This window comes from Eretmochelys imbricata, chromosome 2, assembly GCF_965152235.1.
Source record: "Eretmochelys imbricata isolate rEreImb1 chromosome 2, rEreImb1.hap1, whole genome shotgun sequence".
In the NCBI taxonomy this organism is placed as follows: Eukaryota; Metazoa; Chordata; order Testudines; family Cheloniidae; genus Eretmochelys; species Eretmochelys imbricata.
This window is the reverse complement of record NC_135573.1, coordinates 177,953,510-177,981,108: the sequence shown is the minus strand read 5'-3', so window position 1 is coordinate 177,981,108 and position 27,599 is coordinate 177,953,510. Positions and strand designations below refer to the sequence as shown.

Below are 27,599 nucleotides of genomic sequence, written 5' to 3'. Positions count from 1 at the left end.
GGCCTTGCATCTACACTGCTATTAGCCGCCATATAGTGCAAGCCCAAGTCAGCTGATCCAGGCTCTGAGACTTGCTGCCATAGGGGTTTTTTTTGCAGTGTAGACTTAGCCCAAGTGTCACCAGTTTCTAAATATGGACCCAGTATTTAAATCTGCAATTTCACACATTTAGTTATCTGTAGATAAATGATACAGCAATTGTTGTAGCTTTTCTGTAATGCACTAACTGAAATGCTCAGTCCTTTCTAATGAGAAACATCAGGCCAGATCCTGGGCCCCAAGCCATCTGCTAAGGCACCAGACCAGCAGCACAAAGCAGTCAAAAACCTGGTGGATCCAACTCCTTGGGGATTTCCTCTGTGTAAAAGAATCACTGGATGGCACAGAGCAAATAGGTGCCTAATGGGATTTACCAAAGCATTTAGGCACCTAACTCCCATGGGTATCAATGGGAATTAGGGACCTAGGTGATTTGGATTATGTCACTACGCATCAAGCTGTATCTTTAAACATCTAATTATCTTTAAAAATCTGGCCTTTAGGCACTTTTGAACATTTTACCCAGAATTTTTTTTCTTGTGCTTTCTTTCTAGAGTCCAGATGCAGACATTACTAGAAATCAGAGTTCAAAACCTACAGGCCTAATTCTGTTCTCAATGAAACAACAATGACCATAATAATAATAATAATTAATTATATGTTCATATAGTCTCTTTAGTAGTAGATCTGTCATTTACAAAAGAGGTAAGTATCATCATCCCCATTACAATAATACCCATTAATTTCAATTAAATTTAATATGGGCCCTATATTTTTACTGACAAGTCACAGAACAAAGTTTTAGGCCCATTCTACCTTAAAGGATGTTGTTTATTTAGATTTTAGGAAGTTTACACGTCATGAATCTATTATTTAGTGCAGTGGTGGTGCAAACTAAACTTTCAAATTAGCTCAAGATATAATAATAATGAACACACTTCTGTAGCATCCTAATGTCCTAATGCCTTCCAACATGTCCTAATGCCTTCCAACACCCCAGTGCGTTAGGCAAGTACGATTATACCCATTCTACAGATGAGTAAACCAAGACATAGGAGGTCTTGATCTAGCATAACACATAAACATGTGCTTGAGTGCTGTGCTAGATCAGGGCATAAGTAACTTGACCAAGGTTTACCCAGCAACTCATTAGCAGAAATGGAAATACTGCCAAGGAAAACTAACTCCTAGTATGAAGTGGTAACCCCCCTAGAGTATTCTAATTCACACTATAATTGGAATGCCCAGATGCGTGTCTGCTTTTGTTTTTAACTACATTGCATTAATGACGCTCCACAGTGTTGATAACTGACTTTCTCTGACCTGTTCATTCGTTCAGAAATATCTCTGTGTCTGTAGCTTATTGATTATGACCAAGGACACAATGGAAATTGATGGAAATGTTTCCTTTTCATGGTTGTAGACCATTGTGGGGAATAACTCATATATTGCATATTCGATTTTCTGTTAAACTATTTGCGCCGCCCCCCTAAACCCTAGCTGCAGGTCTTTTAGGCCAGATGCTTTTTGAAGGTCGCAGCAACCCATCTTCGAGCCAGTGCTTCATTTTACCTATGTAGTTTACTGTCTGTGGGGTTATCAGCAGGGAGAAGGGTCATCTTCACAGAACCAGGAAAAAAATACACAGGCACCCTAAAATGAACAAAAACAAATTTTTAAAGAAAAGACCGAGACAGATCTATAACTCCAAGTGACCCTCGCTTTTTTAGGATCTGAGAATCAGTGAAAAGTTGTCTTGCACCCACAGTTTGATCATATCTTTTCATCAAACTCCAGTCGATTCCTTCACAGAATCCTGGCTCATTTTGATGGACCCAAGAACCATTTTGATTTAGACTAGTCATAGAGTTAGACATCTACACTAGTAAATATTTTGGACACTACTTTGTAAAATAAAATAAAACTAAGACGATTCCTTTACCCACAACTTCCTAAAGGGAATAAATGAGAAACAACATTTTTCCTTATGTAGTATTCTGTTTTGTTCATGATTCCCTACACCTGTTTTAATTAATATTTCCATCCATAATTGTCCCTTATAAGGACTTCAGTTACATCACCAAAACTGGTCAATGGATCGAACTGGCCAAGGGAGCACTGCTCAATATGTTCAATACTTGTCAATATTCTTTGCAAAATTGATTGCAAAATACACCTGATCATATTTTCCTTTTCGTATTTGCAGTATTATTCCAGTCTTTATTAGAGACAGACCTGAACCAAAGCCCAGAGGCCTAATTCTGATTTAATGGAAGTGGAAATCAGGAATAACTCCACAGAAAGTAGATAAATAAGTGTCAAATTGGTGCGAGGTGGGAATCAACTCTCACACAGATCTCAGTGCCACTGAACTTTGGGAAAGTTTGTATCAAGGATCTGAACTGAAACTCTGTGGCTTGGGCTCCTCTATAGTCTCTGTTCTCCCCTCAAACTTTTGCAGAGGAAAAACAGTGGTCCATATCCTCAGCTGGTGTGAATCAGCAAAGCTCCATGTGCAAAACTATATGATCATAGTGGCATTTAAAAAAAGATAATCACTGGTGCAGTAAGAGAGGATCTGATCCTGGAAATATTGCCCTGATTGCAGGACAGCAAAACTGGCTCATTACCCCATGGTGTTGGCCAGTTGTTGCTTGAGAGGTGTTGAATAGTTCCATGCTATCCTCAGCAGCTCGAATTTGTGTGATTAAAATGAAAAGGTACACATTGTATTACTTTTGACAATAGGTACTCTGTCTTTAAAAATGCCAGCAGGCTATCCAGATCAAATGCTTTGGGACTTGGTACAAATACTCTGCACTGGTTGTTTTCTTTCCTTGGTAGCAGTGATAAATCACCATGTTAAAAACATTACCAAGTGAGAATAAAGTGCTCTTCCAAAAAACTTGAGCTTTATGTTGCTTAAAAATCTGTTATTAGTTAATAAACCTAAAAGCACAGGAGCAAGATTTAACTGGGCTTATTAAGAAAGGCTGAAATTTTCCAATGGTGCAAAAAACTAGTCCAAGGCCCTCAGCACCACTTAAACTCCACATTGAGGGACCACAGGTAGAGAGGTCACCACGAGTGCCTGCATTCCCCCTTCACACCATTGAAAACAGGTAATGGGACTGGGCTGCAGGAGGGGAAGAAACATGGGATCCATTGGATCCAGTGACCCCCAATACCCTGTGCAACTGTCACAAAGCAGCTGCAGATGTTATTTCAGCCCCTCCGTTGCAGAAGCTGGTGCGAGATCTGGGAAGCAAGGCTCCACCCTGATAACAAATGGAGAGGGTGGATCTCATTTCTCCTGTACTCCAGCCACATAAAAGAAATGAAATCCACCCTCTCCATTTGTTATCAGGATGGAGCAGCACCGCATCTCGCACCGGCTACACTCTTGGATCTCAACTTTTAGCAATGACCTGCTGGTTGGCAATCTACAGACCAAGGATTAATTGCCGGAATTATTGGGCTGTTGATTATGTATAGCTTGTAAATTCAAGGAATTCATGATCTGTTCCAAGACAATTCATGAAGAGCAAAGGAGGTAAAATGCATGGAATAAATATATTTATCGTGAGCTTTTGCCCGGCTCTACCAACTTGAGCGTGCTTAAGAGTGGTACTTAGATGAAGATAAAGGCAGCCTAAACTACCAGCCACTAGCAGAAATGCTTCCAAAGGTTCTCATGGAATACCTTGTACAGCCAACGCCCTGTTGCCTTGGTCTGTATGTTGGTCAGCACTTCTGCCAGCCCAACAGCATGCTGGACTTACTCCCTTCAGTTTGCTTCAGCTTATTGGAACGTCAGTAATGTGTCTCCATGATCAGCCATCCTACTGGGTTTATAACCTTCAGCCACTTCCGCAAAAAAAGGTGATGATGACAATGTGTTTGTATTACAGTAGCACCTAGAAGCCCCAACCAATATCAAGCTCCGTTGTGCTAAACACTGAACAAGCACAAAATCTGAGTTTGTCCTTTCCCCAAAGAGCTTAAACTCTAAATAGGCAAGAGAGAAAGGAAGTATATTATTGCCACTTTACAGATGGGGAACAAAGGGCTTGTCCAAATTGCGCTGGCAAAGCACACTAGCGGGGTGTGATGTGTAAAGCACACTATCATGTTGCGCTTGAACTTCCCCGTGTAGACCCTTTTGGCGCACTCTAAAAGGTACCTAGTTCGCATTAACGTAGTCCACATGACTACCTTTTGGAGCACACCAGCAGGATCAATGCAGAGCAGCTAGAGTTCAACACACTAGGGTACTTCAAGAATCACACCCCTTTGGCATGCTTTGCCATGCATCTAGACAAGCCCTAAATCACAGGCAGATTGACTTTCCCAAGGTCACACAGGAAGTCTTTGGCAGACCTTGGAGTTGAACCTAGATCTCCTGAGTCCGAGTCTCTAAAGAAGGACCAATCCCTTTACGAAGTGACTTAAACTATGTTTCTTAATAACAGGTCCCATATTAAAACATTACAAAAGTAAAAAGGCAATTTCTTTACCTTTCAGTTTGATGAATGGATTCCTTATTGCCTAACACTAAAACAAGTTCTGTTTATAATATATAGTGTTTGGATCAATTTTCCAGAAAATAATGATGGGGGGTTAAGGGGGAAGAACTTATATTAATTCAAGATAGATTTTTCTTTCTTTTTTGGCTGATAATTCCTAGATATCAAATGGATGTTTTTTCAAGGACTAAGGCTTGGCACAATGGTGAGCCAACTAACTAGAGACCACCCTATATAGGTAATGTAATAGTAAAACAAATTGAGTTTCCAGACCTTAATGCTCTAAGAAAAGCAGGAACCAGAGAGGAAAACATCCATAGTGATACCCAGTTGGTTCACCTATTTGCTTGCTAATCAGCACATGAATCCTATTTGAGATGTGATGTGATTTCTACCTGAAATAAGCTGTTTACGGTGTTCTTTGAGCTATTGCTGTTTGAATGCTAGTTTACAAAGTTCTTGAAAGATGTCTGCATTAAAGAGACATTCAGAAGATTGTAGGATCGTTTTGTGTTTCCCCTGAAATGGAATGTGATTTCATCTGCATCTGGCTGATTTACTTAGTGTAATTTTGTTGCTTTGCTTTTGAACATTTTATGAACTCCCAGAGAGGGAGACTATTGACCCCTTCTTTAAAAGTTTGTGATGAGCAGATATATAAATATTAGTACTATTGTTAGTAATAGTGGCCATAATAGGTTTAAATTCAGCTGTTCCTTCTAGGAGATTAAACCTTTTCTTTACTCTTTTATAAGCATAAATAGAGCTTTAGTGAAAAGACCAGGGGTCCAGATTTATTGAGTCTCTTTCCAGTTGTGATATTGGACAATATGGTAGTTTTACAGAACTATACTACTACAAAATACCAGTGATGTCAATGAAGAATGGCAGAGGTTAGTCTTTTTAAGAATTATTTTTGAATTACAGATCATTTTGAATTAAGAAATTAAGATTTCAAATGGGCGTGCCTTAATAGGATGCCTAAAGGAAGGGCAGTAGTCCCATTGAAGTTAGTGGGACTTAAGCACATCATTAAAGTTATTAAAGCACATCATTATTAAAGTTAAATGTATGTTTAAGAGCTTTCCTGAATTGAGGCGTTAGACATTTAGGGCCCGATGCAAATCCCATCTAAGTCAGTGGACAGACTCACATTGACTTCACTAGGCTTTGGATCAGGCACCTAATTGTCCGTTTTATGGTCCTAAATGTGAACATCCTTTCAAGGCACCCATATTTGAAAAGCAAGTTGTGATGGATCTGGAATGGCTCTGTAATAATTTATTAATACTGTATGTTTGCTTGATGAATACATTGAGCTAACTCAACAGAGGGCTGTGTTGGAAAATGGGCAGAAAGGCGAAAAATGGCTCAAAATAAGCCACTGCTCAGCAAACATTTGAGAATCATTAAGGGACAATACCAGAACTACTGGTTTTATGGATTCTCAATCTCCTGCTGTACCTATAGGCCTGGCTTAGACCGGATGGGCAAAAGCCCAGGAACACAGAAGAACTAAAGAACTCTGGGAGGATTAAAAGGGACCCTCTCTCAAGAGAGGACTGTAGTTGTTCAGGAGAACCAGACTGAGACACAGGGACCCCACTGTGGGTATCTGGTGAAGTTAGGTCTGCCCAGATTAACATCAGGGGATGACAGAGCTTTAGGGAAGATAGCCATGTGTAGACTTTATTGTTTTAAAATCTTTTTTCTCTAAACACTGTGTTCCTACTGCAAAATAAACAGTACTTTGGTTTCCAAAAGGCTGTCTGATCACTGTATAGCTCTGGTCACAGACTCCTGAGGGGAAGAACTGCAGGTGTCCAAATGCAGTTGGACTTGCTGGGTAATCACAGTTGATATGCACAGTACCAAGTGTGGAAGAATTGCAAAATTCCACCTCAAGAAAGGTAAAGGCACGAGACCTAAAACACGAGGGGATTCATTCAGAGAGACTAGAAAGGGGACACGCGGGCTGGGCAGGAAGAAGGATTTCCTATCCCATGAGCCTTTCCAAGATTTTGAACACTTTTCCCAGCCCTAATCGGGATGAAAAGTTGAAGTCTCAAAAATGTTTGTGAACCAAAAATGCAAAACAATTTTTGGACTGGATCAATCAAAATGTTTAGTTTCAATTATTTTGAAACTTTTTATTCTGGCCTTTTAATTTTTTTACATTTTTTTTTACTATAAATGAATTCAGATTTCAAAATAAAGAATAATTTCATCCCAGTTTTGACAATTGTCAAAACAAAACAGTGCAACAACTACAAAACTTTTTTCAAGATTTTTATGAAATGGAAAATACATCAAAACTGATCTTGTCCCACAAATGGTTTTGAGGAATCTGCATTTTCTGGCAAAAAAAGGTTTAGTCAAAAAATTCCCAACCAGCCTTAGCAGCTATCTTGGTAACAGTCACACAGGCTCATTGTATTTATTTTAAAGCCTATTTTTAAACAAGATGTAGACTTTAGTGATGCATTATTACACGTTTTTCTTCTTTTCTAAGGTAAAATAGCCTAGAATAATTATCCCGCTATTTTGTAAAACTAAAAATAATACTAGCAAAAAAGTGTATAGATTTATTCTGAATACTTTTAAGATCCCTGCATATAGATTAAAGGCTCATCTCTTATATAGTTGACTTATATATGCCTATCATCTTTTCCTCTAGATCCTCCACACAGCAGGATAGGCCGCATGATATTCAGACAAATGTCAGAAATACATGACTGTTTTGATGTATCTATATTTTTCTCTCTTCTATCCCTAACCCAGGATTTAGGGTTTTTATGATGTTGTATATTGAGAGTCTGATTTAAAATAATTCCTGTCATTCCAGTCATTCCTGTGATGCTGCCTCTTTCTTTATGTTCTTCCCTCCTTTTCCCGCCAAGTGTTGATATGTTAGAATTAGTTATTTCTTTTATTTGCTCAGTGGTGCTTTCCATCTGTAAGTATAATTCAAGTCCTGTAATTTTCTTTCTCTTTGGTAAGATTAATCTCTATATACTATTTTTTACTTGTGTTCTGCTTGGATAATGGGAACATTCCCAAAATGTACATACAACATGTTTTTTGTGTTTTCTTTGATATATCAGATCTGCTATATTAGGTAGTGGCCTATATTAGGCTGTTATTCTTTAGTTAAAATTTATAGAGCAACCTGCATTTAATACGCTTTGTGAGCACAGAAGGATTTTTATTTGCCCTTGTGCCATTCTTTCACACATATATATTCTTCCCCTTTCAGGGCTCAATCCTACAAGGTGCTGAGCAACTTCTGGAGATGCTGAACACCCTCAATTCCTGTTAAAATCAGGTCCATACAGGGACTGATCCCAATGTGATTTATTTATTTATAATAGTTTCTGTTTGTTTTCCTTTTGCTGCCATTACTTTTTGTAGTTCTGCTTCCAAGATATTTTTGATATAGGGTTGCTTACCTGTTCCCAGGTAAAGAAACCACAGCTTTCCTCCCTTTGTATTGTTTTGCATGTGTTCTATTACATTGTTTATTCATTTATCTACTTATTCATATTTTTAAGTTGCTGGATGTAAAGTCATGGGGCCTGACTCTTATCTCACTGACATTTATGTAAGCCAGGAATCACTGCTGTGGTAGGGGAGGGCTCCCCTCTGTACTAGGTTGTTCCAAGCTCATACAACTTTTGATGAGGCAGAAATCACTCCAATGCACAGATTGTGAAGTGTCTGTAGAGTTTCTGGCCCCCAGTTGCCAGAGATCACCAAGATGTGTTGCAGCGGGAAGCTTAATAAGGTAGAAACCCCCTGGTTATGGAGTTGTTCTGTAGTTGCTCCTTAAAGCATGGCTCTTTATGTCTATGTCCTCACTCTACACAAATATATCCCCTCACCTTTATTAGCATGTATAGAACTTCAGTCTTATTTCAGAGCCCAACAAAAGGCAGTAGGGCATAAATCCCTCAGGCCAGAAAGGAACTTTACCTTCATCCATCAAACAGTTTCAATTTCATCTTCCGCCTTGGCTCCTCGGTCCCTGATTCAGGCACCTCCTTCCCCTGGGGCTCTGGTCAATTCTTACATGTGACGCCAGATTACAAGTACCCCATGCTCAGTTGCTTGCTGGGCCTGTCTCCCAGCCCTGAGTTCATCTCCTACATGGCGTCTCCTGCAGCCTGCACAGTCCCTTCTCCAATGGCAATCCATCTTCCCGCTGCAGGATAGTTGGCAGGGGGAAGTAAGGGCAGGATTTTATTGCCAGTTCTCCTGCCAACCAAGGCTATGGGATGGGTGTGGTTTGGAGAGATGGTCAGCTTCTTCTGCATGCCCATCCCCAGGGCTCGGGCAGCAGGGCCAGCCCCTGCAGCACTGCTGCTAATCTGCAGATTATGCTTCCATTAAAATCAGTGGAGTTACACTGGACTAAAACTGGTGGAAGACAGAATCAGCCCTGTGGAGAATGAAGTCCTCTATCCACAGAACAGACACAGTAGGGAAAGTACCAAAGTCCCCTTCCCCTGCTAAGTCAGCATTACCCCTTTTCTGGAGAAACCATTGTGGGGGACGGTGCCTCAGGGTCTATAAACATTCAATCCCAGCTCTCTCTGCTGTGGCTACAAACCTGGGTGCCAGTTAGTGCCAATTATAAGCAGTTTTGTGACACACTGCAGTTCAGCTGTTGTGGGTTATTTGAATTTTTTTCTGACTTTCTGTTACTTGTAACAGCTGTGTGATAAGACTCATTTATAAAATGTGTGGTCTTTTCTGCTTGATGAGGTCAACAATAGATCTACAGCTTAAATCGGCATAGTCTGAGTAAGGATAATTCATTATAAACATATAGGTTGATAAAATCAAGGTATTGTGTCTGACATTTACCGGAAGCATTGCAATAAACAAAGAGCCAGAAGAATTGAAAGGATTCAGTGTGGATAGAAAGATTCAGTGGTAAATTGAACAGCTGATTTATCTTATGACAAGTGTCTGGACTGTTAATGGTAAAATTAGTATTTTCTGGAGAATATATTTATATTTTCAGATGACAACCTCAGAGAGAATACTAGGCTTTCATTTATTCAAGAGGTTCTAATAACATATAAATCAGCAAAGTGAAATCAATTAATTTACAAACAGCAGCTGATCAAGACACGTGTAGTCTATCATATGTGAAATACAGTGCAGCCTCCAATAGGCACCCTTCTGTTTTAGGAAACCACTTTGAAATGTCCAATTGCAGTTTTCATTAAAATTTTGTTTGTTTTTTTAGTTAAAGTCCATCTGTATTAGATGACTGACTTTTGCTGATTCCTTGGGTGCTAACCCACCCACTCCCATCTCCGTACGAACATGCCCTCTATTGATGTTGCTTATACTTATTATTTGTATTCAGGTAGTGCCTAGAGGCCCCAGTCAAGATGGGGACCCCTTCTGCCAAGTGCTGTACAGTGCATGTTAAGGGCTGGCCCACATACAGATCTGCCCTGAAATAATGAAATTTGTTTCATGCCTTTTGTTATTTTGGGGCAGAGGTATGTAGTCTAGCCCAAAGATACAATCTAAATAGAAAAGAAACGGAGAAAGGGGGCATTCTTATACCCATTTTACAGATGGGAAACCAAGGCACAAAGAGATTAAAGTAACTCAGCCAAGATCATACAAGAAGTCTGTGGAAGATCTGGGAACTGCATCTAATTTCTGGAGCCTTAGGCAAGTGCTTTTATCACAGGACTGTCCCTCTTCCAGTGTGGTGTCTGAACACAGTTCAAAGAAATTCACTATATGGAAAGTTTTTCATATTCACACTTTAAATGTTAATTTTCTAACCATGAATTTTCCTTTTAAATGAACTCAGTGAAAGGCTCATGTTGCTTTCCCAAATGCCAGTGAGAAGAGACTTATTGCTGTCACAGGCACCAGTGAAAAGATGTTTTCACTCTCACTAGTGTAAATTACTGAGAAATAAACTTGTAATTACTGTGTAAAGTATCCTGTTTCCAACATGCTTTAATATCTGTGAAGTTTGCGATTAATTTTTCAGTAGCTATTGTCAAGGAGTCAAATTCCAGCCCACAGTAAGTGGGTGAAATTCTGTTGACGTCCATGCAGTTGCATCTACTTACACTGATCCGTGATTCTTAGAAAGGGAATCCATTTCTAGAGTTTGTGTGTACTATTGACTGTAAGAGCAGAAGGCTACATCTGACTTCAGTTACACTGGTGTAAACCCAGAGTAACTGTTTTAAGAATTATTCTTATTATTCTATTATTCTATAAGAATTCTATTATTATTATTTTAAGAATTATTCACCAGTTTAACTGAGATGAAAATCAGGCCCAGTTGGATATTTGGAGCTGAATTTGTGGCCCTGCTCTATTCTCTTTTGCACCTCTCGTGTGGCACAGAGGGACGGGAAATCTACCATAAAGCCCTGGCTGGGGATACCCCTGTGTGGGGAGGTGTAAAGCTGGCAGAGATGACTCCTGAAGCCATTGGTACAGTGACAGTAGCTGGACAACCTGTAATCTTCAATTGGCATATGGTTCCGAGAGGCCAGAAAGAGAATAAGGGAGTCATAACTGGCAAACACCTCTCTCTGCTCTGCCAGTGCAAGGTGGGCTCAGCAGAAAACATGGCTCTTAGAGTCATGCAAGAGAAACAACTTTTGTATTAGTTTATAATGTAACTTTTACTTTTCTAAAGACTGATGCTATATAAGAAAACATTAAATCATTGGTTTCCCAGTAATAGATATATAGATCTGCCAGTTCTCCTAGAACTAAGAGTCCTCAAGCATCTTGTTATTGGTTGTCTGATGGGCAATGTGGCCTCATGTGGTTCAGAAAGTAAAGCAAGTGGGGTTGTGTATGTCACCTGCCTTTTCTTTATTTGTGGCCTCGGTTTCTGTTCTTTGAACAGTATATAAACTGCATCTACATTTTAATCAGGAAGATAGTAGACTTTGCTAATCAGTGTTGGGGAAGGGAAGGGAATTCAATGGGAAAAGACTGAACAGTACCTGCATTTTCTGTTCAATCAGAATACAGCTAACGCTACCACAGTCTTGCAGTGCCAAACCCGTCCAATAAGTGATTGTTTAGCCCAGTTCCAAGGATCTTCCCTGCAGTTATTGGCTGAAGTTTGGACCTGGTAAAAATGGGTGCAGCTCCTTTGAAGTCAACTGAGTTGTGTGTGTTAACACTACACCTGAATTTGGCCCCTTCCCTTCTGCAGAAAACTAGAGTTAAGCACTGATAGTTTGGATAAAATCATGGCCAAAGGGATTTGGAAAGGGCATTATATGCTCACAATAGGAGTCATTTGCCTTATTTTCAAACTGTTAGCTTGAGGTTTTTCCAGGACCATGTTCTGTTCTCAGTTCGGAGAGTAGAAATGGGTGCATATACTATATTCTAAGGGAAGCATTTTTATAGTTGTGTATATATAAGTAATGTCTTTTTCTGCCAAAGCCTGCCTTCATTTAGCTCTTGCAAGCATAACTGCGGTGGCCCGAGTTCTTCTATGTCCAGGTTTCTAAGAGTGAAATCCATAGGGAGATGATAATGTACTTGTGATATTTATAAGTATAATGCCTCTCACATATTTTCTTTCTTAAAGGACTAGAATCTGCTTGTGCATGATTTCTTTTAAGAGCTAGTCTATAGGATACTATTCGAATCAAGCCAAAAAGCATCCACAAGGATGAAAAAATATGCAGAAGTACACATGGACTGTAAATTCGGGAGAAGTATTTTTGTGGTCCATGTGGCAGGAACTCCCTGTTGATTCATGTAGTGAGATTCCCCACTCACTTATCCTCGTATCTGACTGGTCACAACTCTTGTGATGTTTGGTGTAAGTTATAGCAGCTTCCCCAGGCTACCTGGAAGTCCATCCTGGGCATGGCCCTTCTGCCCCAGCCCCACCTCTGGCATGCCCCCCGCACCAGTGCTTGTAAAGGGGTCCATAGTGGACAGCCTTTTGGCCCTCTTCTGCAGTGCCTGTCCCAAGGGAATCATTCCTCAGCTGGAAATGGGGCTTTTAGAACTCCTTTATGCTGCTCCAGCTCATTTACCCAGCATAAAAGGGACCAGAGCAAGGAGGAGTAAGTATCTCACCCAATGGGCCTGACTCACATCTCTCACTGGTTATATAATGGTATATCTTTTTTGACTTCATTGGAATTATTTCTAATTTATACTGACATAAGTGTGAAAAGAGGCTGGTCTTACATTGGGAAAACTTGATTCAAGTAAAACATCAGTGTAATCGGCTGATTCCAGAATTGTAAATGAAAATACCATCCTATTATATAAAATCTGTAGTATGTATAGGAAGTCAAGGGGCCTGATTCTGAGCCCATTTATACCTGTTTAAAGCTAGAGTAACTCTGCTGACTTCATTGGAATTACTCCAGATTTACTCCAGTGTGAGGGAAATCAGAATCAGGCCTCAGAAGCTTGGAACTTATATTATTTTTAGCACAAAAATCCTTTGTTTTGTAACGCACAAAGAGTGCCTGAAGGGACCATAAATATTTTGTGAATCTGGTCAATAGATAAAAGTAGAAAATACTTAGAACATGAAGAAATTCATCTATCTATCTACTGACAGTGCCTTATGGAAGAACAAGAGTCTATGTACAATAAGGCAATAATGTGGGATTTAATGAAAAAGTTACAGCTTTTCAGGTTGTTAGCCGAGCTGCTGCAGAAAAAGATGGTAGGTAGTTTTGCACATGTAGCAGAATTTGTTGGGGGAATGTCTGTGAGTAGATCTTCTCTGGTAGTGCACATAACTGAAATTATTATAAATGATCGTTATAATTTCATCCATCTGTGCTGTCAGCCATTAACAAATACCGAATAATTTATGTATTATTTTTGAAGTGCTGACATTGTGTTCGACATCGTACAAGACATAGAGAGACAAGGGCCCATAATTTGCCATGACTTATACCCCACGCGACTGCCTTAAGATCACACAAAATAATTTACTTCTGGGCTGAGATCATTAGATTTTAAATGTATCCAGTCTGTTTGGCTGTCAGCTAAACACAATCAGAAAATAATGCTAGAACAAGCCTCATATTTAGGATATGATCCTGCAAAGACTTATGCACATGCTTAACTTGAAGCAGTCTTTGCAGGACAGTGGCCTTAGATTGTAAGATCCTCGGAGTAGCGATTTTATGGCAAATTTTCTGTAACTCATCCTTGTATGTCATATTTTCGTACTGCTAATACCAGTTGTTCTTTACCTCAAATAGTAGGGGACTGTGCTTTTGGAGCAAGAGGATCTCAGTTTTATCTGCTTTGTTGCTGTGAAGTTGTGCATGAAGCATAGTGTTAATACTGTAGCAAAGTCCTAGATTGCAACGAACAGTTGCTCTATGTACCTTGAACAGTGTTTCCATTTACTGTGGTCAAATTTCATGCTGTACATGTGACCAAATCATTAGATGATATTTTAATTTTGAAAATGTAAAATGTATACGTATACAGCTTTGAAATTAATTAGGAATTAATATGGCAACACCACAGCCTTCTGAACACAGATTTAGCGCTGTCTTTGCTGAACTCCTAGATGGCAAACTTAATTTGTCATCAGGTCCAAGACTGCAGGAAAGTAGATGAGAGAAAGGAGATCAGAGTAAAGGAATAAAATGGAGAACAAGCCCGAGGAGAAACAGTGAATGAAAAAAGGAATGCAGCTCTTAGAGGAAATATGGGATATAGATACGGTTGTGCACAAAATATTAAGCTTCTAGGAACACTGATAGAATTAGGATAGCTGGTAAACTGTGTTCTGTGTACCTATCAAAAGAACATTAACAAAACTCCACCTGGAATTACCTTACTGTTAAGGGATGAAACTGAGCCAGCCCCTTGCAGCATGCCTAATAGAGCTCTGGCAGTGCAGCATCTGTGTCAGGACTTACAGCTCATTTTGGGAGCAGGCTGCTTGCTGACACCAGATCAGATGGAAGTGACTGAGAAGGAGGGTTCTCTGCGGAAACTTTTTGTACGTGGCTCCATTACAGCATTAACCCTTCAGCATTTCTTCTTCTGTAGAAAACTGTGGTGGGGAAGGTCATTGTCATGATAGACAGGTTTCAGAGTAACAGCCGTGTTAGTCTGTATCCGCAAAAAGAAAAGGAGTCCTTGTGGCACCTTAGAGACTAACCAATTTATTTGAGCATGAGCTTTCGTGAGCTACACTCCGACTGAAGTGAGCTGTAGCTCACGAAAGCTCATGCTCAAATAAATTGGTTAGTCTCTAAGGTGCCACAAGTCCTCCTTTTCTTGTCATGTAGAGATACACTCGGTATCATTTTACATGTACCTTTATGGAGTGAGATTGCTGCTGATGAGGATAAATGTCCATCCATGTACATGTGCAGAAGCTGTGGATTTTGTGTGTTTTAATTAATCCAGTCTCTATACAGGGCATCTTAATATACTCTCCAGTATGTGTACACCCTGTAGTATAGTTAGAGCCAAACTAAAGCCTCTAGAGGTGGAGAATGTTGCTGCATCTGAGAGGCAGTGGCTGGAGGCGTTATACCTTTATACAGCAGAGGCAGTCATGTAATACCTTTGTTGATATTGGGGGAGAGCATGCTTATAGGCCTTCATTGCTCCATCTTTGGAAAACAAGGAGCAGATGTTCCCCAGGCATTGTCCAATGTATTGGAGGCAGAGACAAGTCACCTTCCCACCCCTCTCTATACAACCTTGGCCAAACTAAACAATGGCTGCATCCTGCATCAGAATATTACTTGGGGAAGGAATTCCCAGCATCCTTGCCTTTCCGCCTGCCTTCACTCAGGTCACATGTTCTGTGGTAGCTACGGTTTGGCTCTTATATGTGTTTAATCAGACTGTGATTTTCATTCACAGGGCTTTGGGCAAACCCTTTTGTCAGTTTTGTTTTGTATGGGTTCATGCCTCTCAAGTTTTGTTCTGAATTTTGAGATTTGAATGCACCCAAAAATTAAAAGCAAAATTCAGCAGAGACTGAGTTTCAACTGGTTTCCCGCCAAATTGCACATTTTCCACCCAAAACGAGAATTTGGAGAAAGGCCTTTTAATGTCTTTGACACCCGGTAAAGTTTTTGTTTAACTTTGCTCCTGTGGGTGTGTCTTGTGGGCAGCAGCTCAGCACCTGATACTCCTAGGGAAATTCTGTGCCACCGCGCAATGCAGAATTTGGCAGAAATTAGCATTGTGCATGCAGAATTTCCTTTCCCCCCCAGAGACGGGCTGCAGTTTTGCTGGCCACCACTAGGAATCACTGGACCTGGCAGAGCCCAGCTTGCACATAGAAGACACTGCTGGGGGGAGGGGAAGGGAGCTAGAGGGTTCCTGGCAGCTGCAGTTCCCAGCATGCCCTGAGGGAAGGCGAGGACGACATGCAGGGAACTCCATGCAAACCTGGGACTGAGCATCAGGCTCAGGGGTCTGAGGGGGAAGAGGGTAGGTGTCTGGGCCGGGGGGTGGGGGGGGCATGTCCGGGCTCTGGGGGAAAGGGGGCAGGTGTCTGGGCAAGGGGGGGCCCCACAGCAATCATGGTGGGAAAGGGTATGGGTATCTAGGCCTGCGGGCCCCCACGGCTGTGCTCTGGGGGGGAGAGGTGCGGGTATCTGGCCCAGGGCCCCCCACGACTGGACTCTGGGGGGGAAGGGGTTTTGGGTGTATTGGCTGGGGAGGGCACTGTGGCTGGGCTCTGGGGGGGAAGGGTTGTGGGTCTGTCCCCCCGGCTTGGCACAGTGGGTGGGGGAAGGGGGCAGAGAAACAGGAACTAGGTTGTCAGAGGGGTTTTGTTAACTCTCTACTCCTGGGGGAATTTTTGCGTGTGTCTGTATTGTTACAGACATACTTGCTGACAGGTATTTTGAAATAAATTACCAAAATAATTGAAACTGGCATGATTATGTAGTGTTATTTTGACAAATAAAATTTGCAGAATTTTAAAATATTGTATGCAGAATTTATTTATTTATTTATTTATTTGTGCAGAATGTCGCCAAGAATAACCTGGGAAATTATTCAATTGAAGAGACTGAGTTGCAGATTCCACAAGGAACTGTGCCAGATCCAAAATACACTCCAGCTTGAATCAGATGAGAACTTTTTGGTTGGTCCCTATCTTTACCAGCAATTGGCCTATGGGGCACTCAAGACTCAGCCCTAGTGTGCTTGAATCTTGTCCCAGGTTTGGCAAAAATAAATATGTGAATTTTGGTGAACCTGAATTTGGAGCTGAAGCCAGATAAAAGGCACAAATTCCCCATAGCTCTAGAGTTGTGCAAAAAATATTAAGAGTGTCATCTTGCTCCTGTTGAAGTTTTCACATTGGCTTATATGGTAGCAGGTCCATTATGTGAGATTATTACATTATAAATGTTATGTTCCAAGAGTGGAAAACATAGCAGAGATCTCATCACATCATTCAGTTTATAATCTTAAACCAGGGCATTGTCTGACTTTCTTGTAGATTTCATTTATACAGGTATGTCCATATAAATTAAATGTAAGTTCTGTCTTTCACTCACTCACACACGTGTGCAAAGGAGAGAAGAATCCTGGATTCTCCATAATATTCTGCTTTGTGAACCAGTCTTCAGTGAAATAGTGCAGAGTGTATGTGTATTTAAATAATTTGTTGTATTACAAGGCAAAACATTTCAGACAGATTTACTCAGATATCTAGACATAAAGGATGACATTTTCTGAGTGTGGCCTCTATTTGCATCCACATAGTTTTTGGCACATTATCACTTGTGCCTGCAAATGATCAAATTTACATGTACACATCCCATTTGTACATTTAAATTAAAGGCAAATAAATGATTTAGATTAAAGGGATTAATTTGTTTTGTCTCTTGTGTGACACCTTGCTACAGCCAAATTGCTGATACTTGAGTGCCAGCCTCTTATCCAGGAGGACAAATGGCAATTTCTTTTTAATGAGGATTCAATTTTTTGGTAACAAGGAAGCCCTAAGGTAACCATTTTTCTTGAGTAGAAAGCATCTTTCAGAAGCTTGATAAAGCATTCTAAAATAGACCAGTTTAGGAATCAAGGAACTGCATTAGTTTGAATTCAAGTGATTTTACCCTCTTCAGAAAGTTTAGGAGATTCCCTTAGCATATATCCCTACTATATATGTAAATTACTTTAGAAAAGTATAGAATTGTGGTATTTGGTCCTAATGCTCTCACTAACATTGGTGTAAATAAGCAGGTGTTCCATTGTAGTCAGTGGAATTACACTCATGTAAAAACCCCTGTAAGTTAGGGGAGAGTCAGACTTCTTATGTTTACAGTAAGTTTATGCCACATGTAAGGATGAAATCTGGTTTTGAAGAGAGTGGTTGACCTTAAAGGGCCACATCCTTAACTGGGGTAAAGAATGCTGCTCTATTAACATAAATGGAACCACACCAGTTTACCCCAATGAAAGTTTGGCCTGTAACAAATAAGTAAATTTAGACATCCAGGAACTTACATTATTGGAGGTAGGTGCCCAATGTTGTCATTGTAAGGCATTCTGTCAGCTACTATTTCTAACTGCTTTTTTACTCATCGTTGTTTCCAGTATCCACATAGCTACCTGAAGATATATATTTACTTTCTTTTCTAGTTTTGTTCTTTTCTTTTTGTCAAACATAAGGCATAGTCCTGAGAGGGGCTGGGGACTGGATTCAAGTAGTATTCCTCTTCCCAATCCTCTTTCTCCTCTTTTCTTTTCTATGTGAAAGGAGCAGAGATCAACGTGGCAGGAATGGTGTCTGTTCACTTCAGGCACTATCATCTTCATAATAGGGTGCAGAGCTGTGGGAATGGTGCCTGTTGTTTAACTGCTTTGCTGTTGACATCACATACACAGCTTTTTTGATAGTATAAACTCAGGTTGTGGATTTGGGGTTATGGTTCCAATTTAACCACATTAGACATTCTACACCTTGTTTATAAAGATAGCGTGGTCATTTCTGAGGCATACTCCAATGTCCATGCTGCATAAGTGATACCAGGATGCACATTAGAGCTGGGTTCTCTCCAGCACCTCAGGTTGTGTCGCTTTGCATTGAGTCAAGTCATGTCACATCAGCAATACCCCTATCAGTACTTATTCCTGATAGGCAATTCAGCATACATTTGGACAGCAAATATCCCAGCCACAATAATTGTGTATAATGAGCAAAATACGTATCTGTGAGACCCAGATATTTGAAAGGTCCCTAGCAAGTCTGTACCTTCAGATATTTCAATACCCCATCTCTAGCATTGATGCTATTGCATCTATCTGAATGTGTATTTACATATAACTATTTTATAGATACGTGCATATGTTTAAATGTCTGTTTTGCCTGTACAGAATTGTTGCTCTCTACAGTGACTTGTAAATACAAATTCAAACAATTTTAAAATGTATATGTTTCCCTTGATGGACTTGAGCAGTTTAAAAATAACAAGTGTTGACAGGTTGTTTTCAGATTTGGGGTGAAAAAAAGGTTTGCTTCCAACATTTACTTAGCAAGAGTTTATCTTCGAAGAGGAGGGCAAATTTAAATTGTATGGCAACTTTTTATTAGACAGTCTACACCATTGTTCATTTAGAAACATAAAATGTTGTAATTATCCCATTATACAAAATCCAAGAAAGGATTTTTAAAAAAGAGCAAAAATAGATTCCACTGACTTTGCGAGGATTTAAAATGTCCAGGGGTCCCAAATGTCGGAGTAGAGTATCTTTTTTTACATTTCACTTATTTTATTTAATTAATTAGATTTACATATTGTGCTGATCAATAATTTTCTCTTGAGTGCAGTGTATCTACATATACAGAGCACCTCTGAAAATGAGGCTACTTTTGTTTTGGAGTCAAAAGGTGAAGTAAGCTTTGGTATGCAGGTTTGAAATTTATGATGGTAAAACTCTATAAATGCTGAGTATTGCTAGTATTAATTATTACTAATTATTATTATTATTATTTATTTCTACAAGAATTTAACTGGAGCTCATCCCTGTGACATTGAGGTGCCTTTCAAGGACTAAGCTGAGACAACCTATAGTGTCTTTATGAGATTCTGTCAGGGATTTTTAGATTTTACAGGGAGCCAGGTTGCAATGTATTAGTGCCACGTATATTATAAAATATAAATCTATGCTCTAGTCAGATATTTGGGAGCAGAGTCAATGGAAGTCACACAACTTCAAAGGAAGTGGCAGTTGCTCAGTACCTCTGCAAATCAGCTCACTTTTATTTAGGAGCCTAACATCAAAGGTATGTCTACACAGCATTTTGGAGCAAGCATGAGCAAGCCTCCCAGCCTGGGCTGGGCTAGCAAGGCTCACGCTAGTACTCTAAAAATAGCTGAATAGACAGTGCCTTGAAGTTGTGGCTTGGGCTGGAGCTCAGGCTCTGAAGCCACCCTTCTCCCTAGGCTTCAGAGGTTTGAAAAATCTTGTCCTTCCTGTTTAAGGTATTTGAGGAATGAATGAATGATGATATTGTTACTCTAAATGTGTTAGTTATTATTAAAGATATACTGATTAGTAAAGCAGTGATGATGTGGGTAATAACAATAATGAAGACAGCAGCAGAACTTCCATAAAAAGGCCACGCCAACTGTAAAACAAACTCTTCCCATTCATCTGTTCCATAACCCAGTCAACCCTAATCAACCCCCTTCTTACATCCTTCCCCTAGAAAAAAAAAAACCATGGGAAAATAGGTGAGTCCTTTCAGTGTGCTCTCAAGGTCACAGAAAATAATGTAGTTCCATTGACTTCAGTGGAGTAACTCCTGATTTACCCTAGTGTAAGAGAGAGCTCAGAATCAGATCCATAGACTTTTTTTTTTCCTGAGAGGTTAGATTTGGAACATTGGGAAAATGTATTGAAGCAACTCAGATACTACAGGGCTCCTCCTCATAAGAACTTCAAGATAATTTCATTAACAGACACTGGGGCATTCTTGAGAAGTTAGGCCTGTCATTTTAAAGTAAGATCTCCATGACTTGCAGCTACAGCTGCTGCTTTGAGTGGAAGCAGAAACTCAGGCACTGGAAGTGACAGCTCTGAAGAGCCTCAGCATTCTAAATTAAATCACTATTTAAAAACTGAAACTAATACTGAAGAGTCCTCTAATGGGATCTTTCATAATATATTTCTATCAATAAGTGCTCCCAAGTACTAACGCCTGCATTCTGAAATAGCAGAAATCTCTCAAGCCGGAGTTGGAAGAGGCTAATGGGTATTATTTTAAAATTAGAGCAAGGTGTAATATGTCAAATGTTACCCTGTTGTCCAAATAATTAGGATAAACTTGAATCCTCCATCCCCAATTTGCATCAAAGTTTAGAAGGAATCAGTTTGTGAAAGTTTGAATCTCCCATCAACAGCTCCTGAAAATATTCAGAGGAAAATCTATTATTTTAAAATCTGATTTAGGGGCAGGTTGGGATATTCTTATTCACATTTGGTCGAACCTTATAAAGTTGGTCGGAAAGCAGATTTTCCATCCTGTGGAAAAAAGTAAGGTTTTGGAATTTGTTGCCATTCCCATTGAGACAAAACAAGAGACCTTTTGAAATGTTTCACAAAAAACAAGACCAAGGCCCCCTCAGAATAGCCTGGTGATTAGGGTACTTCCTTGAGAATGTGGGAGGTCTGAGTTCAAGTCCCTTGTCTGCCTGATTTGGAGCATGGACTTGAATCTCCCACATCCCAGGCAAGTAGGCTAACCTTTGGGGGAAGATACACGCATGCACACACACACACACCCCTGCCTCTTCCCCTTCCCAGTGAAGATTCCACTAGAACTGATCCTTTCCCTTGAAAAGTTGGTTTTGGTGAATCAGCATTTCCTGATGAAAGAATGTTCCCATTGGAAAATTCTCAACCAGCTCTAATACCTTACTCTGTGAATACTCCCATTCAATGAGACTTTGCATGAAGCATGATACTGCTGTTTGTGAGTGCAGGAATCACTATCTGCCCCTCAATTTTTAATGAGTAGCCTAACTCCATGATATAACAAAAAGAAACCCAGTGTATCTCTGTCTAATTTTTTTACAGTCAAATTATACATTGAAAAACTAATCTGTTTGCAGTGAAATTTTACCATTGTATTTGTGAATAAATATACAGCTTTTGAAAACTGAAGTCAAAAGACTAGTAAGAAGAATCTACTGGTTTATGGCATCTACTTTTTAAAAAAGGCTTTAAGCTACAGTGGTTTCCAGTTTTGCGGACTTACTTATACTCACCCAAATAACTCTTCCCAAATTTAATTGTGGTTACAAATTCTAGCATTTATACGTCTATCTTATTTAAAGATGTGAGCAGACAGATGTGTAAAGGTTCACAAAATACCTAGTATAATTATTTGCAGGGGCAAAATTACACCTGCATAATTGAACCAGACCCTTTCAGTGTGGTCACTTTTCTTCTCAGTGATTTACAACGAATAGTTCACTACATAGCTTCCAATTCTGTCCATGCAGCACCCACTGAAGTCACTGTGGGATTTGTGTGGATATAGCAGAATTGGGTCCATAGTTTAGAGTCAAGAAAGAATGAGTCTAACAGATTTTTTTTTGCTTGGTTTTATTACTGCTAGGTTCAGCTAGTTGAAATTTTAAATTTTTGAAATGCCAATATAATTTCCCCCCCAAAATTTCTAAAACGTTTCACAAAATGGTGTCACTCTTTTCTGTCCAGACCCACAGCTAAGCTTTATTCAGTTATTTATTCACAACTTTTAGAGGGAATGGATTGGTCCTCATTTAGGCACACTTTATAGCAAGGTTCCATTTATAAATAGTTTATGAAAGGTTAATAATGATTAGTAGATGTTTTAATAAATGAATAATCAATCGTTGTAGATTTTTATACAGTCCAATAGACTAGTAGTTTTCTTATAACCATGAATTATAACCATCTCTAACACCATCTACTTTCCATTTTCTACACCTCCTTCCCACAGCACAGTACAGCCTACCCAATCCCTTATGTTTCTTCCCTCTTTGCCTGAAGGAATTTAACACCATCTGGGTATCTTCCCTCTTGGTGCAGAGTAAACCCCCCTTCCCTTCTTGTAGGTCACCCATCACTGTAGTGTACCACGCTGTTTTATGTCTTCATCTTCACAAGTACCCCTGTGAGATACGGAAGTGCTATTGTCCCCATTTTCCAGATGGGGACTGAAGCACTGAGAAGTTGAATGACTTGCCCAAGTCTCAGAGTAGCAGCCGTGTTAGTCTGTATTCGCAAAAAGAAAAGGAGGACTTGTGGCACCTTAGAGATGAACAAATTTATTTGAGCATAAGCTTTCGTGAGCTACAGCTCACTTCATCGGATGCATTCAGTGGCACTAAGGTGCCACAAGTACTTCTTTTCTTTTTGTGAATACAGACTAACACGAAACCTGTCATTATGTAAGGCACTGAATTTAGCCGTATGGAGTGGAAATCTATCAACTTCATGAAAAAACTCGTACAGATACAGACAGACATCATCTTCCTTTCCAAATGCGTTTTAAACAGATAGACATCATACCAAAAGGACTGAAGGTAAAAAATCCATTACAATTTACATACCACACAGACTATGCTGACAGCAGGGGTGAAAGTAAGTTAGAGGATTTACCGGTACGCCAGAGTCCTGCGCAGGGGGCGTGGCCTCAACCAGAAGAGGCGTGGCCTTAAATCCCCGGGCCCTTTAAATCTTGATTTAAAGGGCCAGGGCTCCAGCTGCAGTAGTGGCGGCTGGGAGCCCGGGGCCCTTCAAATCACCCAGGAGCTACCAGCTGCAGAGGCAGCTGGGAGCCCCGGGGCTCGGGGGCGATTTAAAGGGCCCAGGGCTCCAGCTGCCGCGACCGCAGCAGAGCCCTGGTCCCTTTAAATCACTGAGGAGCCCTGGGGGCTCCTGGCTGCCACCGCTGGCCCGGGGATCTGGGCTCTGGCAGAGCTTTAAAGGGCCTGGGGCTCCGCTGTGGTAGCAGCTGCTGGAGCCCCAAGCCCTATAAATCCCCGCCTGAGCCCTGCTGCCCAAGCCCTGGGGTAGTCCTGGGCCGGGCTCCATTGGGGATTTAAAGGGCCCCGGGGCTCCAGCCACCGCTACCGCCCTGGCCTTTTAAATGCCTGCCAGAGCCCTACCACCACTACCCCAGGGCTTCGGCAGCAGGGCTCAGGTGGGGATTTAAAGGGCTCCGGGAGGGTAGCGGCTGGAGGTCCGGGGCCCTTTAAATCCCAGCCTGAGCCCTGCTCCCCGAGCCCTCGGGTAGTGGCAGCGGGGCTCTGGCGGGGATTTAAAGGGCCCCGGAGTTCCAGCCACCACTACTGCCCCGGGGCCCTTTAAATCCCTGCCGCAGCCCCGCCGCCGCTCCCGAGGGCTTTATATTTCCCTCTCGGAAAGCCGGTCCTGGTACGGCACATGGGCGCTTACCTGTACTCCATACCAGGGCGTACCGGCTTACTTTCACCTCTGGCTGACAGCTTGTGCCACACACTCTCAAAGAAACTGCGGAACCACCTGATCAACATCCTCTACAGCAAACAGGGAAAGATTAAGAATGAGTTCTCAAAACTGGATACTCTCATAAAAAACCAACCTTCCACACAAACTTCCTCGTAGCTGGGCTTTACAAAAACTAGACAAACCATTTACAACATACACTTTGCTTCTCTACAAAAGAAAAAGGACACTAGCCACTGAATGCATCCGATGAAGTGAGCTGTAGCTCCCGAAAGCTTATGCTCAAATAAATTTGTTAGTCTCTGAAGTGCCACAAGTACTCCTTTTCTTTTTGCCCAAGTCTGTGGCAGAGCAAGAAATTGAACGTGGGTCTCCCAAGTTCTAGGCTAACACCTGAACCAGCCTTTCATCTGGTTCAGAGATGTCCCATTCCAGAAAGCATCTGTCTGACGGATACCTTCTAATCTCTTGTACCAGTCATTTCTCCAATCATTCTTCATCACCAGAATGTTCCCTAGCACTTGTGGCTTGGTTTATACGACTAGCACCAGTCTCTCATAGGACATCTGAATCCTCAGTGAGACACTTTCCTCTGTATTTAAACACATACTTGTTCTTTTACAAACCCAAGTGTTGCTTACGTGGGATTTGGACATCCTGTTGAGATGACCATTTGAAAATTGGTCCATCAGTGAAAATGTTTTATTCATGCTATGTTTTATATTGAGCATGTCATTATGGCAGAAGACGTGCAATATGCAGACAACTGGAGAACTGTACGTGAACCCTGGAATTAATTATTCACAGGCAAGAACAAATAATAACTATATCAATACATTTTCCATAGTTTTGCAAATAGAAGGTTGTGGAGATGGTTATTCATTTTCAGTTGACATCCATTTAACCTAATCATAGGGTCAAGTTCCAGACTGTGATTTGTGTTTGTGTTGACACATTCCTTGAATGTATAAACCAATAGAAGCAGTGGGTTTTTCTCATATTTGGGTTCAGTAGTTGAGCTGAGGTAACACTAAGCAAGAAGGTTTCTTTCTGATCTCAATGGCCAAACTTAAGGTCTGATCTCATTCCCTTTAAAGTCAAAGACTGAACTTTCATTGATTTCACATAGATGCAAAATTCAGGTACCTAGCTTATGCACCTAAGAAGGAAATACAAACATAACTCTGAACGATAAGACAATTGTGTTCTTCAGGACAATGGAATTTCCTCTGGGATTCTTAGAGACATTCATTGTCAAAGGGACCAGTGCATCAGAAATAAAAAGCTCTCTGAAGAAGTGCTTAAGCTCTAGGGATAAACTGGAGTATTCCCCTATGTTAGTACTGTAGCATTTATATATTCATTTAGCATTGTGTTTTGTGTGCTTCCTTGCTCATCAGTGGTTTTACTGTGATCTTTTCTTTCTTTGGTTTTCAGCTGGTTAATAATCCACTGGCAAGTCAAGCAGCAGCGGCTGCAGCAGCAGCAGCCATGGGCTCAATAGCAAGCTCACAGGCCTTTGGCAATGCACTCTCCAGTCTTCAGGGGGTCACAGGTCAGCTAGTCACTAATGCACAAGGACAGGTGAGTGGAAGATGGAGAAAACAGTGAATTCTTATGGCAGATTGATCTTTGGATAAAAATGAATTTCTTTTGCATGACAGCAATTTGTAAGTGCACATATTGAGGATAAATAAATAATGTTTACCAGGAAAGGTAAGAAATAGAAATGTTTAGGACCGGGGAAAGGGGGTTGTTAGAATGGGGAATTTGTTTTTTAAACTGCAAATGGTTTAGCTTTTGCTTTTATAATACAATCTTGGGAAGAGATAACAAGAATGTAACAATGTGGTATTTTAAGTGTGCAGATTGTTGCTGAGTCTTGATTTGCTAATTCAAGAACCTGATAATTCTCACCAAAAAAACAGCAGTCTCTCCCCACTTCTAAGCACAGATTTAATAACAGAAATCTATACTGGAGTCTTACAGTACTAAGACTGCATTATTTTTTATAATAAATTAAATTTATAATAAAATAAATTTTTAAAATAAATTAACAAAGCATATTTTGTAATGCAGTATCTTTGATTTAATATGCTTATTTGTTCATTGTTTATTAAATCACAAAATGTAGCAACCTGTAATGGATCTGCCAGTCATTAGTGCAAATTCAAGAGGCTCTGTTGTCTTTTAAAAGCCTTTTAATACTGTGTTTTAAACACGATAATTTGTAGATTTTTGAGATTCTAAATGGGAAGTTTCATCATATCATGCTTATCCACAGAGTTTCTTATTTGTCTTAACTGAAGCTGATATCACTCTGGTCCTGCTATAGACCCCAGTTCAGAAAGGTATGCGCCTAACTTTAAGCACATGAGTGATCCCATTGACTTCAGGTTCTTAAGTACCTTCCTGAATCATGATCTCTGACTGACTCTATTCTATCGTCTGTCAGTAACAAAAGTAATGACTGTTTGTTTCACTGAAAATAATATTATAAAAGAATCATTATAATAAGTGTAATAATATTGTTTAAGATTAATACTGCTAACTTGGTACTCCTATACCAAAAAACATACCTGTTATTAGAATAGATACAACTAAAATGAAAAATTCAAGCTGATGACAGACACTTCAGGAGATGTTTGATGGACTGGTACAGCCCTGGATATCAGTAATTATAAAGTTTCATTCTACAGTTTTTGACTTATAATTCAAAAAAGCACAAATTATAAGTTCTTCTTTTCTTCTGCATAATTTTGTGTCACTGAGTTTTTTTTACTAGAGACAAAGGTTACATTTTTTTCTGATCAGTAAAACAATACAAAACAAAAACAGTATCCTCAAACTTTATGGGGATTTTTTTTTTACATAAAACATAAACAAAGATGCATCCTGAGCTTCAGTCTCCCCCTCTAAGTCCCAGAAAAAATGCTGACCTTGTTATATTTACTGGGTGGGTACAGAATTGTTCCATCACTACCCCGAGGGTTGAACGATGGAGCTTGTCAAAGTGAGGCCTTATCTAATGAATCATCTTATCGCAGGTGCACACCACACATATTAAAGGAGGATTGTATGAACAATGTGCCCTCTACAATAACCTTTCAATGTCTACTTTAACCCTTGTTTCAATCCCTTTTCATCAAGGGATCATTTTATGCAGCCAGCTTTAAATGGAGGCTCTCAAAAGCCTATTAAGATTTCTGGAGGCATGGGGTATTGGTATGGAAGAAAAGTTGGTTATAATACCTATAATTCATAGTCAGATCACCTCCATCTAGAAGGCTTGCTTCTTTATATCTGTGCTCCAGAAATAGTGCATATCGTTCTCTCACAAGAGACACTTGGCTCCTAAGATGTAAATTGTAAGAGTTGAAGATATACACTCATGCCAGTTTTTCAGTAGTTTTTCCTTACATGTTCTCTCCAGAAAACATGTAAGCGAAATATATACGTAAGTCAGGTGCTTAATGAATTAGTATTATGAATATACCAGTGAATGAAACTATGGTCAATTGGGCCAGGGTACTGCTAGTTATTGTACAGGTAAAGTAAAAT

The 27,599-nt window shown here is 40.2% G+C and overlaps 1 protein-coding gene across 1 annotated transcript in view; it reads left to right on the top strand.

Moving 5' to 3' along the window:
• Window positions 1-27,599, top strand: part of POU6F2 (POU class 6 homeobox 2) — a 369,219-nt gene that overhangs the window by 279,295 nt on the left and 62,325 nt on the right. The window contains exon 6 of the mRNA XM_077809224.1: window positions 25,476-25,622. Coding sequence (XP_077665350.1) covers window positions 25,476-25,622 — 147 coding nt within the window. The remainder of the gene's footprint in view (window positions 1-25,475; window positions 25,623-27,599) is intronic.